Source organism: Mauremys mutica, chromosome 4 (genome assembly GCF_020497125.1).
Source record: "Mauremys mutica isolate MM-2020 ecotype Southern chromosome 4, ASM2049712v1, whole genome shotgun sequence".
Classification (NCBI taxonomy): domain Eukaryota; kingdom Metazoa; phylum Chordata; order Testudines; family Geoemydidae; genus Mauremys; species Mauremys mutica.
Genome location: NC_059075.1, coordinates 27,034,588 through 27,057,825, shown reverse-complemented (window position 1 = coordinate 27,057,825; position 23,238 = coordinate 27,034,588). Strand labels below are relative to the sequence as shown.

The following is a 23,238-nucleotide window of genomic DNA, read 5'->3' as shown; positions in this document are numbered from 1 at the left end:
TGTCAGGAATTGTCTAGATAATACTTAGTCATGCCATGAGTACAAGGGACTGTAATAGATGACCTCTCGAGGTCCCTTCCAGTTCTGTGATTCTATGCATAGTATTATTATTTGTTATATGTTCACCACCAGCACTGTGCTGATTGCTGTATAGGACACAAATATAAAAACAGCCCCTTTCCCAAAAAGCTTACAATTGAAGGATTGTACATCACTTCATTTTAGTTAAGGAAGACAGTGTTTTCAAAATATCCATCCTGGCAAATAAATGAATAAATAAATATACAACATGGAGGGCTCAGTCCATCTGTGTGCTGAGCTAATGTATAGTGGTTGGGGGGAAATAGTATAGGAGCCTATTCCACCTATGTAAGAATTCCACAGGACTGCTTTAAGAAAAGAGTCCAGCTAATAAATAATTGGAGATATACCAATCTCCTAGAACTGGAAGGGACCTTGAAAGGTCATCAAGTCCAGCCCCCTGCCTTCACTAGCAGGACCAATTTTTGCCCCAGATGGTCTCCTCAAGGATTGAACTCACAACCCTGGGTTTAGCAGGCCAATGCTCAAACCACTGAGCTATCCCTCCCCAAATGGGCCAGCCCAGATCTTCAGTTGATGTAAATCAGCATAACTCCACTGAAAATCACTGTAGTCAATGGAGATATGTGATTTACACAAGTTGAGGATCTTTCCCCAAGTCTCTACGCAAGCATTGTCTACACATTAGGAGACATGTCCACCCCAGCCCCCCAAAACAGCTAGTATATATTCTCTTGCCAGCAGCAGGAGTTGGCCAGCAGATGGTGGGTGTGCATGCTGCTCCTGCACAGAGAAGTAGAAGTGTGTCTCATAGCAGAATCCTGCAGTGACTGGCAGGATTTCTGTCAGAAGATGTTCATATACCGTAGCTATGTGCAAAATATACAGAGAAAGAGAGAATGCACCAAGCTATTTTAAACAATAGAACTCTTTTGACTCTTCTGAATCATGAAGATCTATCATAATTCGTGCTTCTTATTTAGAAGTATCTAAACTTTTTTTCTGAATTATTTACCCACCTATCTCAAATGGTGCTGTCAGGATTCATTAATTTGTGTCATTTGACCATATAAAGAACGGGTACTACATAAAGGACAGATAATGTTACTAGAACCTCTTTAATTAACGTTAGTAATATGGTTTCTTCAGGTGTTAGTGTTAATTATATTGTACTTTTATTTTAGTTGAAGATGATGCGGAAGAAGAAGAGACAAGAAGCAAAGTGCCTCGATATGATAAATTAATCATTCCTGGTAAGTTTACTATACTACAAAGGGCAGAGTTTTAAAAGAATACTCTCACCATTAACAAGCAGTCTTTCTGGTGCTGGATTTAAGCATATAATGGCCCTAATCTCATTAGAACAAAGATTTGGTCCAGACCTCTAGACAGACAGCAAGAGATGATGAAGCACTAATTTCTGAATCAAGCAGCTTCTTCTAGTCATAAATTGAGACACTTGCAGTCCACATTTTTAAAGTGAAAACACGAATAAATCATTGTAATCATTGTGATGCCCTATGCTGACCCGGCAAAGGATCTGCAGGGGAGGTCTAAAAACACAGCTGTTCCAAGAAAAGAAGAGTGACTATATGAGAGGTGGTTTCACTCTCAACCCATGGCTGTGCTGAGCTGGGAAGCATTTTTGTTAATTTTCTGAGTTTTACTAACTGTTATGCTGTACCTGGTTCTATACATTTCTCCCTGAGAAAAGAGAAGTGACTGCCTGACTTTGCTAAACTGCGTCACCAATTTACAATAGGATGTATAAAATTAGATAAATTTGTCCTTATTTCCTTTGACTTTAATGGCAGTTTTATCTGAGGCTTAGGGCTTGTCTACACTGGCAATTTACAGCGCTGCAACTTTCTCGCTCAAGGGTGTGAAAAAACACCCCCCTGAGCGCAGCAAGTTTCAGCGCTGTAAAGCACCAGTGTAGACAGTGCACAAGCCATGTTAAAGCGCTGCCTTAAGTCTACACTAGCAACTTATGTTGGTATAACTATTTTGCTCAAGGGCATGGAAAATCCACACTCCTAGCAACCCAGGTATACTGATTACCTCCTGGTGTAGACAGTGTGATGTCAATGGGAGGGCTTCTCCTGTCAATGTAGCTACTGCCTCTCAGGGAGGTGGATTACCTGCACCGACAGGAGAAGCCAACCTCTCAGCGTAGGTAGCATTTTCACTGAAGCTGAATAAAGATATGAATAAAGATTTTTATTTTATAAAGAATAAAAATTTGAGACTGTTAAACTAATACAAAGTAAAATGTTTTCACATGCCCTTCCAGTATTTTTCCCTACCACTGTACTACAGATAACAGTGATACTAAATTATATTGCATCTGGCATATTTTATTTTTATGTACTGCTTGGGTGCGTGATAGTTTACTTAACCCAAGCATAGGTACATTTATTTATGAGATTAGAAATTCCAGTCTATAGTAATCCAGTCCTTGAGGTCTTTTGAATAGATGAGTTATTGAGTTCTCCAGTCCTATTTACTACATTGACCACACAATTCACAAAGATCTTTTCAGATTTTACTATTTAAAACATTTTGACTGTTGTGTATAGTAGCTTTCTTTGCAGCTTTAGGACTAGATTCTGCCACTGTTACTCATGTTGAGTAGTCCCTTACTCTGCAAATAGTCCCAATGAGTTCAATAAGTAAGGGTGGTAGAATGTGATCCATAGTTTGGAGTTAAACTTTACAGTTTTTAACTGAGATAACTTTGGCACATCAGGGTTCTTTCCAAAGCACTTGTGTTTACTGTTAAATATTGGTGAATTGCTACAGGTGTACAGTTGGAAACAGAGCGTTCTGTAATGTCATTTTGTATGGAGAGATTTAAAGATTTGACATCTGTTTCTATTCACTAGTAATTTGGAATTTGTTATTCATAGATGATAAATAGTGATAGCAGAAAAATAAAACAAAAATTATGACATATCTAACTCTCAAAAATGTGTTTTTCCCACAGAATATGTTATTTCGTTGAATGCCTCAGATGAATTCCTAAAAAACCGAGTAATGAATCTTCCAGAGAGTGTTGTAGCTGGAACTCATTATACTCAGGACCGGTTCTTGAGAACTCTCAGTCTCTTCAGGGAGTTAAATACTGAAGATGAGACTGTTCTCAACTATTTTGATGAACTTGAAATACATCCACAGTTTATTGGTATGGAATAAAAGCAAACTTTTATATAAACCATTAGAAACATAGTATATATTTCTTCCATGGAAATAATACAGTATTTTTACAAAGATAAAATGGCATATTTTAATGGTCACTGGAGTACAAATCTAAGAACGTGCTTGCACTACTGTAGGAGTGTTTGTTTACTCTTATAATTTGGGGAAATGTACATCTAACTGCCATTGGCTCATACAATGTACCCATTTTAAAGGTCCACTTTTGGAGGCTAGGTGAACTATCCTTTTATAATGAGAACACAGAGACCCCACTATTGATGGTCTGGTGAATTAGTACAGTAATATCCAGTCCTTGATTTTCAATAGCATGGCTCCCAATAAACCTTTTCCTCAGCTTTGTTCTCACAAGTCATGATTATATATAAATGATCTGCAACAGACAAAGCATGAAGATGGTTAGGGCACTGGGGAGGGAAATCTTGTAATGCTTCTGACTGACTATGACATAAGGAATTTTTGAACCCCCTCCCCCCCCACACACAAAATTCTTCCAATATACCATCCACAAAACCTGATCACTGGAACTCTTGGGGTTGGTGAATCTAGCCTGATTATTTAGAAACAAAGTGAGAGCCGGATGCCAACATTGCTTAAAGAAGCTATTTTCAGCCTGTGCACAAAAAAGCTATACCTTGATATGGATAATCACACTAATTATCACCCCCTGTCTTGAATGTCCCTTTTGTGGACTCAGATTATGAGAACGTTATGGTGAAACAATACTGGTGATACCTGGAGCCTCCAGATGTTTTTTTCTTCCATTCAGGCCTCGAGGAGACCATCTACAGACCTCTCAAAGTCCCTTCCAGTTCTATGATTCTATAAATATGGTACAGAGATTGTGCTACTTGTATTGGTAGAAAAGCTTCTGGCAATGGACAAAGACCATGTGTCCATGTTGATCCTTTCAGATCTGTCACACTGACCATGAAGTGTAGTTGACATATTTTTGGATCTTTGAAAGCATAGGTAGAGTTGCTCATGAGGGATTCCATTTCTTTTTTCCCCTAAGAAGTCTCAGAGGGTAATATTAGGTAATTTTTTGTGTGTCCTGAGGGTTCTTGTGTTGTATTTCAGAAGCATCAATTCTATTGTCCCTCCCATTCCAAAGTGTATAGGAGGGCACATGGGGATATAAAATATTTGAGCTCTGGTGCCTCTAGTATGCAGATGCAACTGGCTCCACAACATTCCTTATCAGATCCAGATGGTGAAGTTGATTGACTTACCTCAATGTCTTACTAAAGTGGGGTTTGGATGCAGATTAGCTAGCTAAGGGTATGTCTACACTGGCAAGTTTCTGTGCAATAAGTTATACCACTTTTATTAAAGCACTGGAATTAAACTGCTATTGCGTGTCCACACTGTGCTCCTTGTGACGATGGAGTGCATCCACATTAGCAGCTCTTGCAAGGGCAAAGAGAGCAGTGCATTGTAGTAGCTATCCCACTGTGCAACTGACCGCAGGGTGCTTTGGGAAGGGTTTGTGATGCCTCATGGGGCAAGCACAGCATCACATGATGCAGGTTTACCAATCCCATTGTTCTATGGGCATCTTACTACATTGCCAGCTGCTTTTCAACTGAAACTAGCTAGTGCCAAAGGAGGCATCCTGCTTTGTCTGGTGGTGCTTCTTACAGGGACATCACACCCATGTTTCACAGTCTTCACCAGCTTCCAGCTGATTTCCATATGCAATTTAAGATTTTGACTTTCATCTTGAAAGCATCAAGCTTAGGTCCTGGTTACCTTCAAAACTGCTTCAATCCTTGAGGCTGCAATCAACTAAAGTGTGCAAGTTACAGCTTTCTGGTGCAAAAAGATGACTTATGGCAAGAATAACTTCACTGAGGGCTCTTTAGCTTTGCGACTCACTTCTCTCCATCCTACCTCATAGAATCATGGGTTAGAAGGGACCACACAAGTCATCTAGTCTAACCCCCTGCCAAGATGCAGGATTTGCTGTGACTAAACCATCCAAGAGAGATGGCTATCCAGCCTCCTTTTGAAAACCTCCAGTGAAGGAGCTTCCACAACCTCCCTAGGTAGTCTGTTCCACTGTCCTACTGTTCTTACAGTTAGGAAGTTTTTCCTGAGATTTACTCTAAATCTCATGCCCCAGTAGGTCCATCAGAGCCCAGATTTAATGACCTGCAGATCAAACAGAAAACCTTATTGTTTTCTCACACTTCTTCTGCAGGAAGCTGATTGGGTGCACTGGGTTTAGTGGGAATGTAACAAGGTAGGGCTTGCCCCATGGGCTGAAGAGCCTGGGGCTAAGCCAACTCTGAATACAGCATGAACTTCACCTGACAGGAATCAGGTGATTCCAGTATAAAAGGAGCAGGAAGTTGCAATGAATGGGGAAATTTTCAAAAAGTTGTTGTAGAGCGTGTAGAAAGTGTACTAGGCAGGGAGGCCAGTCCAAGCAGAGGAGGGATAGTAAAGGGCTCAGGTAGGAAGGCCAAGGAAGAAGAGGAGAAACCTTGGGCTGTGTGGACTTGTGAAGGGACTTTGTTTTGGGGTTTTGAGTTTTATCATGTATTCTATATTAATAAACCTAGTCCCCAAGGAGGGATATCTTTTGACCAAGAAAAAACCTGAAGTGAAATTCACATTAATAGTCCAGGATGGGAAACTGAGGCAGGCTGCCTGTAATTTGACTCTAGGCCATGAGAGAGTTTATGGGAGGTGGCTGACCCAATCACAAGGAAGATATAATTTTGTTGTGGAGTAGGGAATTCTTTTCGATGTGTGTCTTTTTCTTAATATTGATCCAAATATTTGAATTTTATGATTTTACTATCATCAAGGATTTTAGAAGACTGTCAGCTATTAAAAATGTGGCCTTCTGAGCTGGCTTTTTTATGTCTGCACTGTGGTTTAAACAGGAAAGTATCAAGTTGTCTGGATTCTTCTCTCTGCACAAGTTGTGTAAAGCACTTAACTTCTGTCTGCTTTGCCATCTGCAAATTGGGGATAACTCAGGAAGCTGGGGAGGCTTAGTCAGTGGTTGAGATCACTGATAAAAGATCTTTTATTCAATGAAAAGCAATGTTATCCTTTTAACAGCGTTTGCCTTTTAAGACCTCAGTTGTGGGCTCCCCAGTTTTTGTGACCCCTTAAGGGTGCGCCTGCACAGGCTAGGGCAATGATCCTCCCAGCCCCTGTTGAAGGACTTGGGGTTGCAGGGCTCATGCTAGCCCTCTAAAAATAGCTGTGTAGATGGTGCTTGAAGTTGCAGCTTGGGCTGAGCTCAGGCTCTGAAGCCTTGAGAGGGTGGTGGGCTTCTATTTTTAGAGCACTAGCATGAGCCCCACAAGCTAGAGTCTGCTTACCTGGGCTCAGACGCTCACTGCTGTGGGCTATGTAGATGTATCCTCTGTGTCAGTGTTAATCTCAGCTCTTATTTAAAAAGATAAGTATATTTCTGAGGCTATGCAGTTAAGTGTGACTTCTGTAGCATTTGTATTGCAGTCTTAACGGTTCACCATTTGAGAAAAATCTTTGCGGAGAAATACTTAGATACCATGCTGATAGAGGTCTTAGAAATACTTTAGAACAGGGGTCGGCAACCTTTCAGAAGCGGTGTGCCAAGTCTTCATTTATTCACTCTAATTTAAGGTTTTGCGTGCCGGTAATATATTTTAATGTTTTTAGAAGGTCTCTTTCTATAAGTCTATAATATATAATTAAACTATTGTTGTATGTAAAGTAAATACGTTTTTTAAAATGTTTAAGAAGCTTCATTTAAAATTAAATTAAAATGCAAAGCCCCCTGGACCAGTGGCCAAGACCTGGGCATGTGAGTGCCACTGAAAATCAGCTCGCGTGCCACAGGTTGCCTACCCCTATTTTAGAAGGATAGATGAATAGCAGAACTGGAGACCATGTGATACTGAAGTTTCTATCCATGGTTATTACTACAGTATTGTTGTTAGGGGTCCTGTGGGGAAAAATAGTATGTGATCATCTAATTAAAGATTGTCATCATTCATATACACAAGCGGTAAATTAAGATTGTAGACAACTTTAGTTCTGGAGTTTCTTTACTTTGTAAATTTAGTATTTTAATTTTTTTTAAATGTAATTTATTATTTAAAAAACTGAAAAAGGAGAAATTCCATCCTGTGGTATCATATTGACCCAATCCTGGGTCATCAGCAGGGTTTGGACCTCTAGATCAGGGGTGAAGAGCCCTCTACCAGTTGAGGTAATAGAGTAACTGTTAGCAGTAGTATGCTCTTATCTTCTATATGGACTAGCCAATAGATGGGGATGAGACGCACACATTTTGCTTGTAGGTCTGACAGCAGAGGAAAGCAGAGACTCAGGACTCCTGGGTTCCATTCCAGGTTCTGGATGTATTCTAGTATTTATAAACCCTCGTGCCCCTGGCTTGTCCTTCTTACCCTCCCCTTGCCCCTATCCAAACCCTTCCCAGTTCCTTTGCACCAGCCCTCATCCCCTTCTGTGCTTATTTAACACCTCCCCATAAAAAAAACCCTGCTTGCCTGGACCCTCCAGCTCCAGCAACCCACTCTCCTCCCTGCTTCTATTCACCTCCTGCCACTCCTTCTGCCTCCTGGCCCTCACCCCCTTGCATTCATGTCAGGCTCCTCCATGTTGCCTGGGCACCAATAGAGGCAGTGTTGAGAGCACAGAGACAGTCACCCTGCTCTCAGGGCCAGCGTCCACTGACACAGCAACCCCCAGCAGAGTGGAAGAGCAATTATAAGGCACCTTGCTCAGTCTCTGTGGCCTTGTTGCAGCATACACAATGAATCACTCTATGGGGATTGTGCCATGTACAGTCTACTCACAGATAGGATCTGTGTGGGGATGGCATCTTTGAGAACTTAGATGCCAAACTTGTTAACAAGTCTCTCCTAAATCTGAACTGCATTTTTCCCTCCGAGTCTCATCACTTGGCCAAATATGGATGAACTTTTGCAGGGATGGTAAAACACACATTCCTGACAGCAGACCACCCCCTTGCCAAATTTCAAGCCCTTGCTCCAAAGTATGGGGGTGCTAGAGTTTCTCAACAAAACAGTTGTAAGAATTTGTTTAATAGTGGGCAAAACAATATTTTTTTCCTATCTCATTCTCAGAAATGAGTTATTTTAGCTGAAATGTTGTGTGTCAGCCCGAGCAGACACCTAGCATAGAAAACTTCAGCCAAGATGGTTAAAGTTTGACACAGTTTACAACTGAAAACAGGTTCTTTATAATGAAAAGTGTTGGCCAGCCTTAACTAATATATCAAATATATTGTAAAGGTCTCACAATAATAACTGAATTCCCTTTCCCCCGTAATTAATTAGGATACTTATGTTCTTTGTTCTTATGTTTAAAAGATGTAGCAAAGTTTGAGGATCCTGAGAACAGATTTATTGTAAAAGAGATCATCAAAGAAATTGGAGAACTTCGAAATTATGGTTTGACAGATGAAGAAAAGGAAGAACTAGAACGCAAAGCAGCCGAGGCACGCCTTGCCAAAGAAGCAGAAGAAAATGCTGAACAGGAGCATAAAGAAGCTGAGGAAAGGGCTGAAAAGTTGGCAAACTGGGAAGAGTGGGTAAGTTAATAAAGTTCTGCACAAACCTAGTTTTAGAAAATAGCAATTATGGGACCTCCAGCATCTTATCATTTGACGTCCTTATACATAAATGTTTGGCTTGGGAATACATGTGATGGTTGGGTCAGAGCTATGCTGTGTCGTTCCATTTCAAAAGCATGGTATTTGCTCTGTAGTTTCCTATATCAAGTTGCATATTTGTTTTCATATTTCCCTCATAGGATGTATTTTGAGACCCTTGTTAAAGAATTCAAATATTAATAAAGTTACAAGAGAAGCTTTTGTGTGTCGTTACCAACATACCCTTAAAACAAGGTTTGGTGACCTTCCTCCTCCTAATGCCCTATAAATGTCCAGTGAGATTTCAGATATTGATTGGAACATTCCAGAGGAAGAAACTGAAGAAAAAGGGCTTTATTAGCCCTTACACAAGTGTGCCACAGTGAGTTACACCATCACCTTACCCCTCCTCTGGGGATTCTGCCACAGATGGGCAAAAACTACTGTACCATTGGAGCTGCACTAGATGAAGCCTTCAAGGAGATGCATCTCCTGTGTGCATTGTCCATGCTCCCTTTTTGGTTACCTTTGCTCACACAGTAGGCATAAAGATTCCAGCTATCTTGTGCTGCTATAAATGGTCTCCACGTGGACTTTCTGGGTGGTTCTGCAAGTTTCAGCCATTGAAAGTGGCAGAACCCAGGAGAGCCCAAAGATTCCCTCTTAGCAACTTTTCAGTCACCTTATTGAGCCTGTGAAATCAAAATTAATTACCATTATGTTGTTTCTTGCAGATGCTGAAATGAACTGACAAAACTGAATTAAAATAGTATTTCCTTTTATTAGTTTTGAATTTGAGACCTTGTAATTTAATTCTCTCCCCTCTGTAGAGTACATACTGTAGTATCCCCTTTTCGGTCCATCCAGCCTTTTTTCCTCTTTTCTTTTCTTTCTTTTTTTTTTGCCTACTACATGCAATAAGCAAGGAACAGCAGTTACCTTAGTCCTTCTTCCCCCTTTATTTTCCTAGCAAGATGGAATGAAGCAGGCAAGGAAGATGAAACAAAAGGAGAAAATGAGGGCAAAGAAAGTGTTTGGGGAAAGAAAAGAAGAGAGCAAGGGTCAAAAAGGGCAGCATCAAAGAGAACAATTCCTCCCTTCTGGCCTCATTAGACTGAATACCAGAGGCAGTTCACCGCTTTTCAGAGGTTGCGTGATTGGCTAACCATTGAGTAACTTCTTCTCTCAGAAGATGGGTATTCATGCTAGTGTTAAGACTCTTTTCTTCCCTCTCCCTATGTTGACTGACTTTGTCGGTCCCTTCTGAGGGCAGGTCTACACTACAGGGTTAAGTTGACCTAAGTTACGCAACTCCAGCTACGTTAATAACGTAGCTGGAGTTGACGTAGCTTAGGTCGACTTATTGCAGTGTCTACACCGTGCTGGGTCGATGGGAGAAACACTCCTGTCGACTTATCTTATGCTTCTCATTCTGGTGGAGTACCGGAGTCTACTGGAGAGCGATCTGCGGTTGATTTAGCAGGTCTTCACTAGAGACGCTAAATCAACTCCTGGTGATCACCACAGTGTCGATCCATGGTAAGTGTAGACATGCCCTGACTAACAGCACACTCTGCTCAGCTGCTTCAAGTGCTCCAGTGCAGCAGTTCCCCCGAATGGGAGACAGTAGATCAGCTCTGGCCAGGCATATTCTCCAGCTCTCTGTTTTGTAGGCTTTGTATTTGGTGCCCTTGATTTAATCTCCATCCATTGAAGACTTTCCTCTTCCAGAAGACTGCACACTTTCCTTCTTGGAGGAATTCTTTTCCCTATCCCACAGAACTTGAAAGATCCTGCTATAATCGCTTTCCTCACCACTAAACTTTTAGCAGGTCTTGGCTTTTGCCTTTTTCCCCTTCCTCTCTTGCCTTATCTGCATAATCTTGGATGCCACCATTTCAGGCTGAGGTGTCCATTTGGGCACTCAGTTAGTGCTTGAATGCACTGGAGTTACTGGTAATATGCTTAGCTCTTCTTGCCTTGGAACCATGGCTAGCTCAACACAGTATCTTAGTCCAGTGTGACAAACTAGCTACAGTGGCATATGTAAACTGGCAAGGGGCACTCACAGCCCTCAGCTCCTGTCAGAAGCCTTCTGCTTTTGTGTTTAGGCAGAATCCCATATTGCTTTCCTTATAGCAATCATTGTCAGGGGCAAGAAGAATGTCTCAGAAGTTGGACTTAGCAAAGCATCCCATTTTTTGAAACAATGTTTGCATCCCCAGCACACTGCAGTTGAAGTATCTGCGAATTTTGATATCTTATTAGAGACGAACCAGTTGAATAAATGCCCCAGATTTTGGCAAATTACCTAGAATATCCGAGGATTGGAGCATGGAGCTGAGCTGCTCCTCACCCACCCATTCTTCAGATTCCCAAGATACTATGGAAAATCAGGCAGGATGTGATTTTGTTTTTGCCCAGCTGTCTTTCATTCTCCGACATCATGAGTGGGCTGTCTTTATTTATAGAACATAACTTTCAGACAAGATCTTTAAATCTAACCCAAAGATCCATTCAATACTGCAGTCCAGACCATCTAACAGCCTATAAAGATAAGCATCTCTGATAGCTATACAAAGGCTTTTCAGTGGACAGTGTAAAGTATGTGTTGCAATCAGAAGTCCACTTCTAGTACATACTATGGAATCAGGGATGGCTTCCCTAGTAGGTATTAGAGAATCACATTGACATTTATTCCTGTTTACTTCAGCACACTTTCAGGTTTTGGTTGGTAGGATTCACAAAAGGTCTTAAGGTGAATAACCTGTAAGTGCATGCCCCAGCAATTTTTTTGGTCCTCTGTAGAGTCGGGATATTATATCCCAGAAAGCAGCTCTTATATTTTTTTATAACTTAAATACAGGCCAATAATTCCACAGTGGGTCCTTTTTCATTTTTGAATGTGCTTATGAATCTTTGAAAGAGAGTGCCCCAAAACTATTCGCGTTTAATGTAGCATTTGTAGTTGCTGTAACTCTAGTTTGAAATATAGGAGCACCAAGAAGAGCCCTTGCTATCTCTCTCCACATCTACATTTTTTTTTCAGGATTAAGCAGTGTTTTGCTTTCTCCTAGAGTTTATCTAAAAGCATAATGTCGACTCTTTTGTTAATGAACCCACTGTCTTATCTATGCACTGTCTAAAGGCTTCAACCACTCAGGAGTGAAAACTCCACACTGAATATAAAGTGAGTGATCAAGTGTAACCTACCGGTATATAATACAAAAGCACTTTGGAAATCTAAATAACTATCCATCTGTTCTAAGGACAATAACAAGAAGAAGGCTATATCCAAGACCTCCATTTCCCTCTGGGTAAAGGTTCACATGCTATCTATGTCCATGCTCACAAACCATATCCACAGTTTGTCAAATGTCACTTCTGAGTTATTACAGGCAAGGTGGGTGAGGTGATATATTAGTGGACCAACTTCTGTTGGTGAAAGACAAGCTTTCAAGCTTACACAGAGCTCTTTTGTGACCCAAAGAGTCTGTGGGGCTTGGCTACACTTACAAATTTGCAGCGCTGCAGCAGGGTGTGAAAACACACCCTCTCCAGCGCTGCAAATTGCGGCACTGCAAAGCGCCAGTGTGGTCAAAGCCCCAGCGCTGGGAGCGCGGCTCCCAGCGCTGTCTGTTATTCCCCACAGGGAGGTGGAGTACGGACAGCGCTGGGAGAGCTCTCTCCCAGCGCTGGTGCTTTGACTACACTTAGCGCTTCAAAGCGCTGCCACGGCAGCGCTTTGAAGTGTAAGTGTAGCCAAAGCCTGTGTAAGCTTGAAAGTGTGTCTCTTTCACCAAAAGGAGTTGGTGCACTAAAAGGTATTCTCACCCACTTTGTCTCTCTCATATGCTGGGACCAACACTGCTGCAACACGGCAAACTCCATGTGGACTTGGAAAGCTGAAGTATCTGCTTCTTTGATTTGGAAGGCAGCCACCTAGACCTCCTCTCACCCATTCAGCAGCCACTATTGTTTGAACCTAACTCTTGCACCAGTTTTTTAATGTGAAAGAGCTTTCCGCTGAGTTCTCCAGAGTTTGTACTGTTTACTATATCCACCAATAACCCAGGTTACTGCTGGGAAAGAAAGTACTATAACAAACTTAAGGCCAACTTCAGCAGCTATAGAAGGTGCAACTCCATTGGCACTTAAAAAAAAAATTGTATGAGCTGTTCTGTAGAACCAGTCCAGTAAGATCAAAGGGTTCTTTGTGAAGTTCAAAACAGTGCCCAAAAAGGGCTCAAGAAGTTTCTGGCACGTGCAAAAATAACTGGGTTTTTTTTTTTTTACTGGGACTTGCAAACATTTTCACCTTTTGGCAATAGGAGCAATGGAAAACATCTTCAGACTCAGCCAATCTTAGATGATAGAGAGGAAAATCAAAAGAAACAGTAGAAGAGAGAGAGTCTCATTCTTCACTGGACCTAGTCCTTTTCTTCTCTCTTCCTTCCCTCCCACCCTTGCACCCCATCCTTCAAATGCCAGAACCAGAGGTAGAAATCATTCATACATTTTAAAGAAATGACCAGTATTTCTAACTGATCATGTTTTTCCTATAAGCCACCATTCTAGATTTTGGCAAATGCTATTTAATAGAAGATTGAAATTTTTTAAAATTATTATTACTTCTAGAATAAACGTCTAGAGGAAGTGAAGAGGCAGGAACAAGAATTACTTGAAGCCCAGTCCATTCCTCTAAGGAACTACTTAATGAAGAATGTCATGCCAACACTTATGCAAGGGCTGAATGAATGTTGCAAGATCAGGCCTGATGATCCAGTTGACTTCCTGGTAATATAATTATTATATTTTCTCAGATACCTTTGACATGGCCCAAAGGAAAAATGCACTAAAACAGTAGCATCTCTTTGATAGCAAAGGCTTATGAAATCAAAGAAAGAGCCCAGTTCTCTTCCAATTGACATCACTGGCAAATTCCCATTAACTTAAACGGCAGCAGAAGCAGGCCCAAACTCAAATTGCTACTGTTCAGGAGACAAAGAGTTGTTATGAAAAGTAGAGTATACAGAAACCTAATCTTTTTGGACTGGATTAACACCTTAGAAATAGCCCAAGTAAGGGATGGAATGTAGCTGCACTGCCCAGGAGTATGGTAGGGGCTCTCACAATTTGGTCCTGACTCACCCTCTGTGCCAGCTGAGCTGCACTGGCTGATATACTGGGATGGGAGGTTGGGCCTCTACTGCCTTCACACTCCCCACCCACCACACAGGATCTCCAAAGCAGGTTGCTCACACAGGGAAATAAGGAGGCACCTTAACACCCTGCACAAACACACAGCCTAGCTCCCAAGTGAGCCATAAAACAGGATGAGAGAATTACTGCCATCCTGGTGATCTTACCTAATTTTCCTGTAAAACCATAAATAAAAAATATTTGCATGGAGGAAAGGGGAAATATTAACAGCTGCTTTCTCTACGGGCTTGTCTACACTTAAGAGCGCTGCAGCTGCACCCTTGTAATACTATGGCCTTGGCTACACTTGCGAGTTACAGCGCAATAAAGCAGCCCTGGGCACCCTTGCTCACTCCCCATCCACACTGGGAAGGCATGTAGAGCACCCTGACTCTGCAGCTACAGTGCTGCTGGTGCTCCATCTCAGCGAGTGGAATAACGTTTGCTGCGCCCCCACTGGAGCGCCGTGGCGCCCTTGTGAACAAGGTGTTACTGCATTCTGATCAGCCTCCGGAAATGTCCCATAATCCCCTTAAGTCAAGTGGCCACTCTTGTCATTGTTGTGAAATCGGCTGCAGGAATGCGGAAATGCCCTTTCAAAGCTCCGTTTTGGAGAAGCCGGCTGCTTATCAGCTCCAAGAAAAGCAAACATTTACTGTTTGCTTTGAGTGAGTGAGAGAGAGGCAGGGGGACAGAGAGAGGAGTCTGAACTTACAAGACAGCATGCTGACACACTCTCAGCACCCCAAACACACACACTCTCCCCCCACATACACACTTCTCGTCACACTCCCCTTTTCCCCCCCTTTGAAAAGCACATTGCAGTCACTTGCATGCTAGGATAGCTGCCCATAATGCAATGCTCCCAATGATGCTGCAAGTGCTGCAAATGTGGCCACGCCAGTGCGCTTGAAGCTGTCAGTGTGGACAGACTGCAGCGCTTTCCCTACTGTGCTGCACGAAGGTGGGTTGAACTCACAGCACTCTACATCTGCAAGTGTAACCATGCCCTTACGCTATGTCTACACTAGAGAGGTTGCATTGGTACAGCTGCACCACTGTAAGCTCGCTGGTGTAGCCACTCTATGCCTTAGGGTACGTCCACACTACCTGCCCGACTGGCGAGTAGCGATCGATCTATTGGGGATCAATTTATCGCACCTCATCTAGACGCGATAAATCGATCCCCGCCGTGCTCCCCGTTGATTCCGGAACTCCACCAGGGCGAGAGGCAAAAGCGGAGTCAACGGGGGAGCCACGGCCATCGATCTCGCGCTGTGAGGACGGGAGGTAAGTCGAAATAAGATACGTTGACTTCAGCTACGCTGTTCTCGTAGCTGAAGTTGCGTATCATACATCGATCCCCCCCTAGTGTAGACCAGCCCTTAGTGAAGCTATATTGATGGGAGAAGCCCTCCTATCAACACAGCACTGTCTACACTGGGAGTTTGGTCAGGAGTGTGCATTTTCCACACTCCTAAGTGACGTTTTGTGCTACTGTATGACAAGAGTTCCATTTTGTGCTACTGTGGGCAGTATATAATGTCCTTACATTGTTGCTCACTGCCCAATGATGTACAGAACCAGAATGATATGCATCTATAGGGAGCAGGGAGGGCTCTCAGTCTATTAACATCTTAGCAAGAATTATGATCTTCATTAAGGAAAAAAATGAGGAGATAAGATGTACGCATTCCTGGATTTTTATCTTTATGGGGAAGGACAATGTGGCCTCAGTAATAAGTGGTACAATCTTTGTTTGCTTGAAGTAATTGTACACTTTGTGTAAGGAAGGTGATAGTATTAAAAATGTCTTATAGAAATTCATGGCATATCTATCAGGGCTTACAGCTTTACCATCTTGGAGCTATATAATAGCTGCTTGGATTTTGTTTAAAGTGGTGTCATCCCCTAAACTTCTGTTAATTTGGCGAAGTTTAAAATTGAATACTTAGAGTCTGTAACACTGTTGACTTTACTTTTTGTCAATCTTTTGTCTATAGGCAGAATATCTCTTCAAGAACAATCCTGAAATGGAATGAAAGAGTACTGACAGATGTAAAACCCCAGCACATCATCACACTAATGAAAAGGCAGAACATTTCTAAAATGTATTTTACAAAAAAATTGATTACATTGAAACTATTTTATTTATATTTCTTTGCGTACTTTTCACTTTGATTTCTGACATATTACTTTTATAGCTCATAGTACAGTAGATAGCTTTGCACTCCACTAAATACTCTGTTTATGACCACATCTTAATTTATGCACATATACATCAGACTATTTGTGCATATACCTATTTGAAATTGTGGTCCAAAAGAATCCACACCCTATCATCATGGAAGGGCAGCACTGTTCCTTGTCTCCCATTCTCTAGTGCAGTTGACATGATTAGCACCACCAGCAAATTATTTTCTGGTTCTATAGCACAATGGAAGAAAGGAACAAGGCTATGGGATTCTTTCCCTGAGTCTTTGAAAAGGGGGCAGCTGCTGCTACTGATAAAAGGAAGGAAACAGGAGGATCAAGGACTATCTTTCTACTACTCTCCAAGTGTAAAGCTTTTTCCTCTCCTCTGCTCATTAGGAGACTGTTAAGGCACTAGAAAGGCTTTCGGGCCAGGGGTTTTGAGCACCCTACATGACGCATAGTGAGCAAGGGGTAATTCTGACCTGGGCTTCACTCCATCTGCCTGTTACACAAGAGCAGACAGACAGTGGAGCACAAAGTGCTGCCATTCTGTACCAGATGTAGAAGCATACCAATCCACTAAAGTGACTGCGTAAATGCCTGGTGATCCAATCTGGATCTGCCCTTAATTTTCAGTGTTGTTTTGGTATTATCAATATTCGGTTTAATAGTCAAAGGATAGTCAATATTTCTGTACCATTGAAGTTTATTGCATTGCTTTAAGATTCCCATAGTGGCAGTTCTTGAAGGAGAATCTAAAGAGTTCCTGGGTTGGTCACAGTTAGTTTCTCAACAATAGTTGGATGGCTTTCATTTGGTTATTTTGATTTTGTATTGACCTAATGTATATTGTCAAAGAAAAGGCCAAATAAACCATCTATCTTGAGCTGATGAGGTTTTGATAGAATTAATCTTCACATATTTTTTATTATAGAAAACGTAACACAATATAATCCCAAAACAGAAAGCATGCCTATGAGGGCTGTTTGAAAAGAAAAAGAGAAACAAAAACATCTAACATTTCTAAAAAGGATGATGACCTATTAATACTACATATAATAACTGCAAAATATTTTATTTTTAATATACGACTTTATTAATTCTGTGTCCCCATTCAAACACACAAAACCCTTCTTCTGCATGCTACATATCAGTGGTTTCCCCAGGAATTGAAATTAAGGGGGGCGTTCGAATTTACAGGGGGGGTGTCAGGACCGATGAGATATATAAAAGAGATATGAATAAAGTAAATGTTTTGTTAGGATAATGAAAATTTAACATAAGGATAATGCAAGTTACACCAAAACACATAACAGGCCTAGATTTCTAAAAACATTTTTTTAAAAAAAAGTATTTAATTTAAACTGACTTTTGAAAAGTAAGCCATCATGGGATAAGAGGGAAGTCCTCTCATGGATCAATAACTGGTTAAAAGATGGGAAACAAAGGGTAGGAATAAATTATCAGTTTTCAGAATGGAGAGAGATAAATAGTGGTATCCCTGAGGTGTTGGTACCGGGACCATTGCTGTTCAACATACTCATAAATGATCTGGAAAAATTGGTAAATAGTGAGGTGGCAAAATTTGCAGATGATACAAAACTATTCAAGATAGTTAAGTCCCAGGCAGACTGCGAAGTGTTACAAAGGGATCACAAAACTGGGTGACTGGGCAACAAAAATGGCAGATGAAATTTAATGTTGATAAATGCAAAGTAATGCACATTGGAAAACAATCTCAACTATACATACAAAATGAAGGAGTCTGAATTAGCTGTTAACACTCAAGAAAGAGATCTTGGAGTCATTGTGAATAGTTCTCTGAAAACATCCACTGAATGTGCAGTGGCAGTCAATGATTCCAACATTCTGTTTGCTTTTTTAAAAAGAACAGGAGTACTTGTGGCACCTTAGAGACTAACAAATTTATTTGAGCATAAGCTTTTGTGGGCTCCAGCCCACTTCATCGGATGTAGTCCACGAAAGCTTATGCTCAAATAAATTTGTTAGTCTCTAAGGTGCTACAAGTACTCCTGTTCTTTTTGCGGATACAGACTAACATGGCTGCTACTCTGAAACCTTTGCTTTTTTAAGAAAGGGATAGAAATAAGACAGAAATATCATATTGCCTCTATATTAATCCATGGTATGTGTACACCTTGAATACTGTGTGCAAATCTGGTCACCCCATCACAAAAAAGATATATTGGAAATGGAAAAGGTACCGAGATGGGCGACTAAAATGATTAGGGGTATGAAACAGGAGGAGAAATTAAAATGACTGGGAATTTTCAGCTTAGAAAAGAGACGACTAAGGGGGGATATGATAGAGGTCTATAAAATCTTGCCTGGTGTGAAGAAAGTGAATAAGGAAATGTTATTTAATCCTTCACATAACACAAGAACTAGCAGTCACCCAATGAAATTAATAGGCAGCAGGTTTTAAAAAAAAAACAAAAGGAAATACTTCTTTATGTTGTGTGAAGTCAACCCGTGGAACTTTTTGCCAGGGGATGCTGTGAAGACCAAAACTATAACAGGATTAAAAAAAGAACTAAATAAATTCCTGGAGAATAGGTCCATCGGTGGCTATTAGCCAGGATGGGGAGGGATGCAATACCATGCTCTGAGTGTCCCTAGCCTGTTTGCCAGAAGCTGGGAATGGGCAACAGGGGATGGATCACTTGATGATGACCTGTTCTGTTCATTCCCTCTGGGGCACCTGGACTTGACCACTGTCAGAAGACAGGATACTGGGCTATATGGACCATTGGTCTGACCCAGTATGACCATTCTTATGTAAAAATTAATTATAATAATAAAAATGTTTAGTACAGAAACTCCCCAACATAATGATCTCTCAAGCTAGCAACAACGTGGGATAACAACCTTGTCAAATACTGCATTTTAAAAATCTTGGCCTACTAGGAAACATATTTATATAAGTTTCCATTCCCAGTCACAAATCTAGCGTTCTGGAGCAAAGTCACTAAAATATAGTCCAACAAACAAATGTTTATTTAACGTGCCCCTTATTTAAGCCGTTGGAGGTGCTTTCACATGAGTGAGTACAGATGGGGGGCAAGAAGGCACCTTGCTCGTTCCTCCAGCTGCTCACTGTACGCTCTGGCCACGGCTGTTCATTGTGCCACCGTTCACTCCACCACTCTGTTGCCAATGGCCCTGCGCAGTCACCTTCTGCTGCCACCTGCCACTCTGACCTCTGTGAGTTGGTCTCTTGAGGTTCCACTAGCTCTCAGTGATTTCAGCTGAGCTCTCAGTGGGGGAACCTCGCTGCTAGTGCAGTCTGGGCTGTCTTTTACACAAAAACACTGTCCCCACAGGAGCACTGTCCCCACAGCAGGACTAAGCAATTTGGACCTGATTATCAGTGATTTCAGCTGCAGTGGTCACTTAACAGAACAAAAGACTATCTATGGAGCCTAATCAGCTCTGTCTTTAAACAGTGGAGAGGGACAGGTCCCCAACCTCTCTGTTTTGATGCCCTCAATCAGGACAGGCTAAGTACAGTTCTACTGCCCTTTACTCATACAATAAGAACAACAACATTTCATCCCCCCCCGCGCATTCAAGTGACTTGTAACCCAACCCCAGCCAAAATCTATCACTTGGGCAACACAGCTCTGTTTGCTGGATACCTAGGTAGATTAGGTGTGAATCTAAATACAATCTGGTCCTGAAGCCTTTCGCCCCAGCCCCCAGCTCATCATTACTTGTCACGGACAGCTCATTTAGACTTTGCTTACAAATCATCATTTAGAATTATTAGGTTGGCCAACATCACCGAAATGAATGCACGGACATTGTCATAAAAACAACAGCTGTATAAGGAAGCTAGTCTATGTTCATACTTTTCAAATCTATTATACTTTCAGATACACATATTTTATCATACACTGTATATGCTTTTAAAGTATTAATGTTTCAATTTCAATTCAAATTTCCAAACAGTCACTAAATTGGCATGTTTCAGAGTAGCAGCCGTGTTAGTCTGTATCCGCAAAAAGAACAGGAGTCCTTGTGGCACCTTAGAGACTAACAAATGTATTTGATCATAAGCTTTTCTGGGTCCACTTCATCGGCTGCATAGAATGGAACTTATAGTGAGGAGATATATATACATACAGAGAACATGAAAAGGGGAGTTGCCCAACCAATTCTAAGAGGCTAATTAATTAAGATGCGCTATCGTCAGCTGGAGAAAAAAAAACTTTTGTAGTGATAATCAAGATAGTCCATTTAAGACAGTTTGACAAGAAGGTGTGAGGATACTTAACATGGGGAAATAGATTCAATGTGTGTAATGGCTCAGCCATTCCCAGTCTCTAAATTGATTGTATCTAGTTTGCACATTAATTCAAGTTCAGCAGTTTCTCCTTGGAGTCTGTTTTTGAAGCTTTTCTGTTGCAAAATTACCACCTTTAAATCTGTTACTGAATGGCCAGAGAGGCTGAAGTGTTCTCCTGCTGGTTTTTGAACATTATGATTCCTGATGTCAGGTTTGTGTCCATTTATTCTTTTGCGTAGAGACTGTCCGGTTTGGCCAATGTACATGGCAGAGGGGCATTACTGGCACATGATCGCATATATCACATTAGTAGATGTGCAGGTGAACGAGCCCTTGATGACGTGGCTGATTAGATCCTATTGTGGTGTCACTTGAATAGATATGTGGACAGAGCTGGAATCGGGCTTTGTTGCAAGGATAGGTTCCTGGGTTAGTGTTTTTGTTCTGTGATGTGTGGTTGCTGGTGACTATTTGTTTCAAGTTGGGGGACTGTCTGTAAGCAAGGACAGGCCTGTCTCCCAAGATCTGTGACAGTGAGGGATCATCTTTCAGAATAGGTTGTAGCTCTTTGAGGATGCACTGGAGAGGTTTTAGTTGGGGGCTGAAGGTAACAGCCAGTGGCATTCTGTTATTTTCTATGTTGGGCCTGTCTTGTAGAAGGTGACTTCTGGGTACTCTTCTGGCTCTGTCAATCTGTTTTTTCACTTCAGCAGGTGGGTATTGTAGTTTTAAGAATGCTTGATAGAGATCTTGTAGGTGTTTGTCTCTGTCTGAGGTATTGGAGCAAATGCGGTTGTATCTTAGAGCTTGGCTGTAGACAATGGATCGTGTGGTGTGTCCTGGATGGAAGCTGGAGGCATGTAGGTAAGTATAACGGTCAGTAGGTTTCCGGTATAGGGTGGTGTTTATGTGACCATCGCTTATTAGCACAGTAGTGTCCAGGAAATGGACCGCTTGTGTGGATTGGTCTAGGCTGAGGTTGATGGTGAGATGGAAATTGTTGAAATCATGGTGGAATTCCTCAAGGGCTTCTTTTCCATGGGTCCAGATGATGATGATGTCATCAATGTAGCGCAAGTAGAGTAGGGGCTTTAGGGGACGAGAGCTAAGGAAGCGTTGTTCTAAATCAGCCATAAAAATGTTGGCATACTGTGGGACCATGCGGGTACCCATAGCAGTGCCACTGACTTGAAGGTATATATTGTCCCCAAATGTGAAATAATTGTGGGTGAGGACAAAGTTGCAAAGTTCAGCCACCAGGTTTGGCATGTAATTAGTTCACAAAACTGGGGGGGGAGTGTTGGGGAAATTCAGGAGGGGTGTAGGGAAATCACTGCTACATATCTTGCACAAGATCACGTGGCAAGTCAGTGACAGAGCCAGGAACAATGTGTGTATTCTAACCAGATAAACGTTTTGTGGATCTAAAAATCCCATTGACAGCTCATCCAATTATTCACCTGGGATTCAGTTGGAGACAATTTTAAAAGTATCTCTTATTTAATAAGTCTTTAGCACCATTCAAACAATCTCATAATGTGGGACACCTGTGTTTGATAGGAAACTTGACCAAAAGTGGATTTTGGTTTGGTCTTTACTACCTGCTGGATTGGGGGGGGGGTAGTGATCAATTCATCACGTCTCTTGTAGATGCAATAAATCGATCCGCAAATCGACGCCCGTACTCCACCTCAGCAGGAGTAAGCAGCGTCGATGGGGGAACTACGGCAGTCGACTCGCCCCCGTGAGGACAGCCAGGTAAGTCAGATACTTCGACTTCAGCTACACGAATAGCATAGCTGAAGTTGTGTATCTTAGATCAATCCCCCCTCCCAGTGTAGACCAGCCCTGAGAGTGATTTTTCTTCCCAACAGAAACTCTACTGCATAAATCCCTACAGAGACTAAGCGTTGATTTGGACAATAAACTGAATTTTCTTTCTTCCTTATGCAGTCCACACTTATTAGGATTTATGTGAATAAAATAAAGTTTCACACCACACCACTAAATACTGTATTAACCTGACTGCTGTTGAAACGTTAGCCATCTAGGAGGGATTTTTTTTTTAAATGATAGAACTCAATCCTTCAACTTTCCAAGGTACAAAAACGGACTTCATTGCAACATATGCGCGGTGGGCCTTCCATATGGCATGACCATAAAAACTTTGCTCTGGATGGAGTATAAAAAGAGAAACCGAGTAGTCTGAGCACCGGCATGAGAAGCAGGATGGCTGTCCGGAGTCCTCGCTTTGAATGAGACAATGACTCCCTCTCTCTGTGGCTTTGCCTTGTTTACCTATGTGTAAAGCGTGTCGCGTCAGGGCGTCACCTGCTCACTCCCCAGAGAGGAGAGGAGTCTCGTGGGTGTGCAGTCTCGGGTGCTACGAGGCGGGAAGGCGGGCTGTTGTGTCAATCCCGACACGCTGCAGGGGGAGCGCTAGGCACAGACTCTGCTACCCGGAGCTGACTGCAGCTCTGCCAATCACCCGGGCCCAGGGAGCTCGCCTGCAACGGGCTCTCTGGAAGCCCGTTCTCTCCACGCCGAGCGCTCTCCTAGCCCCGTGGTCAGGGGGAGGCTGCCCGGCCACCGTCACGCAGGGAGGCACTGCGCCGCTCCGCAACAGCAC

General features: G+C 42.0%; 1 protein-coding gene across 1 annotated transcript in view; it reads left to right on the top strand.

The window, feature by feature from the left end:
• Positions 1-16,258, top strand: part of AK7 (adenylate kinase 7) — a 45,341-nt gene extending 29,083 nt beyond the window's left edge. The window contains exons 14-18 of the mRNA XM_045012485.1: positions 1,227-1,295; positions 3,029-3,226; positions 8,622-8,842; positions 13,541-13,699; positions 16,108-16,258. Coding sequence (XP_044868420.1) covers positions 1,227-1,295; positions 3,029-3,226; positions 8,622-8,842; positions 13,541-13,699; positions 16,108-16,146 — 686 coding nt within the window. The 3' untranslated portion in view covers positions 16,147-16,258. The remainder of the gene's footprint in view (positions 1-1,226; positions 1,296-3,028; positions 3,227-8,621; positions 8,843-13,540; positions 13,700-16,107) is intronic.
• Positions 16,259-23,238: the final 6,980 nt, after the last annotated feature.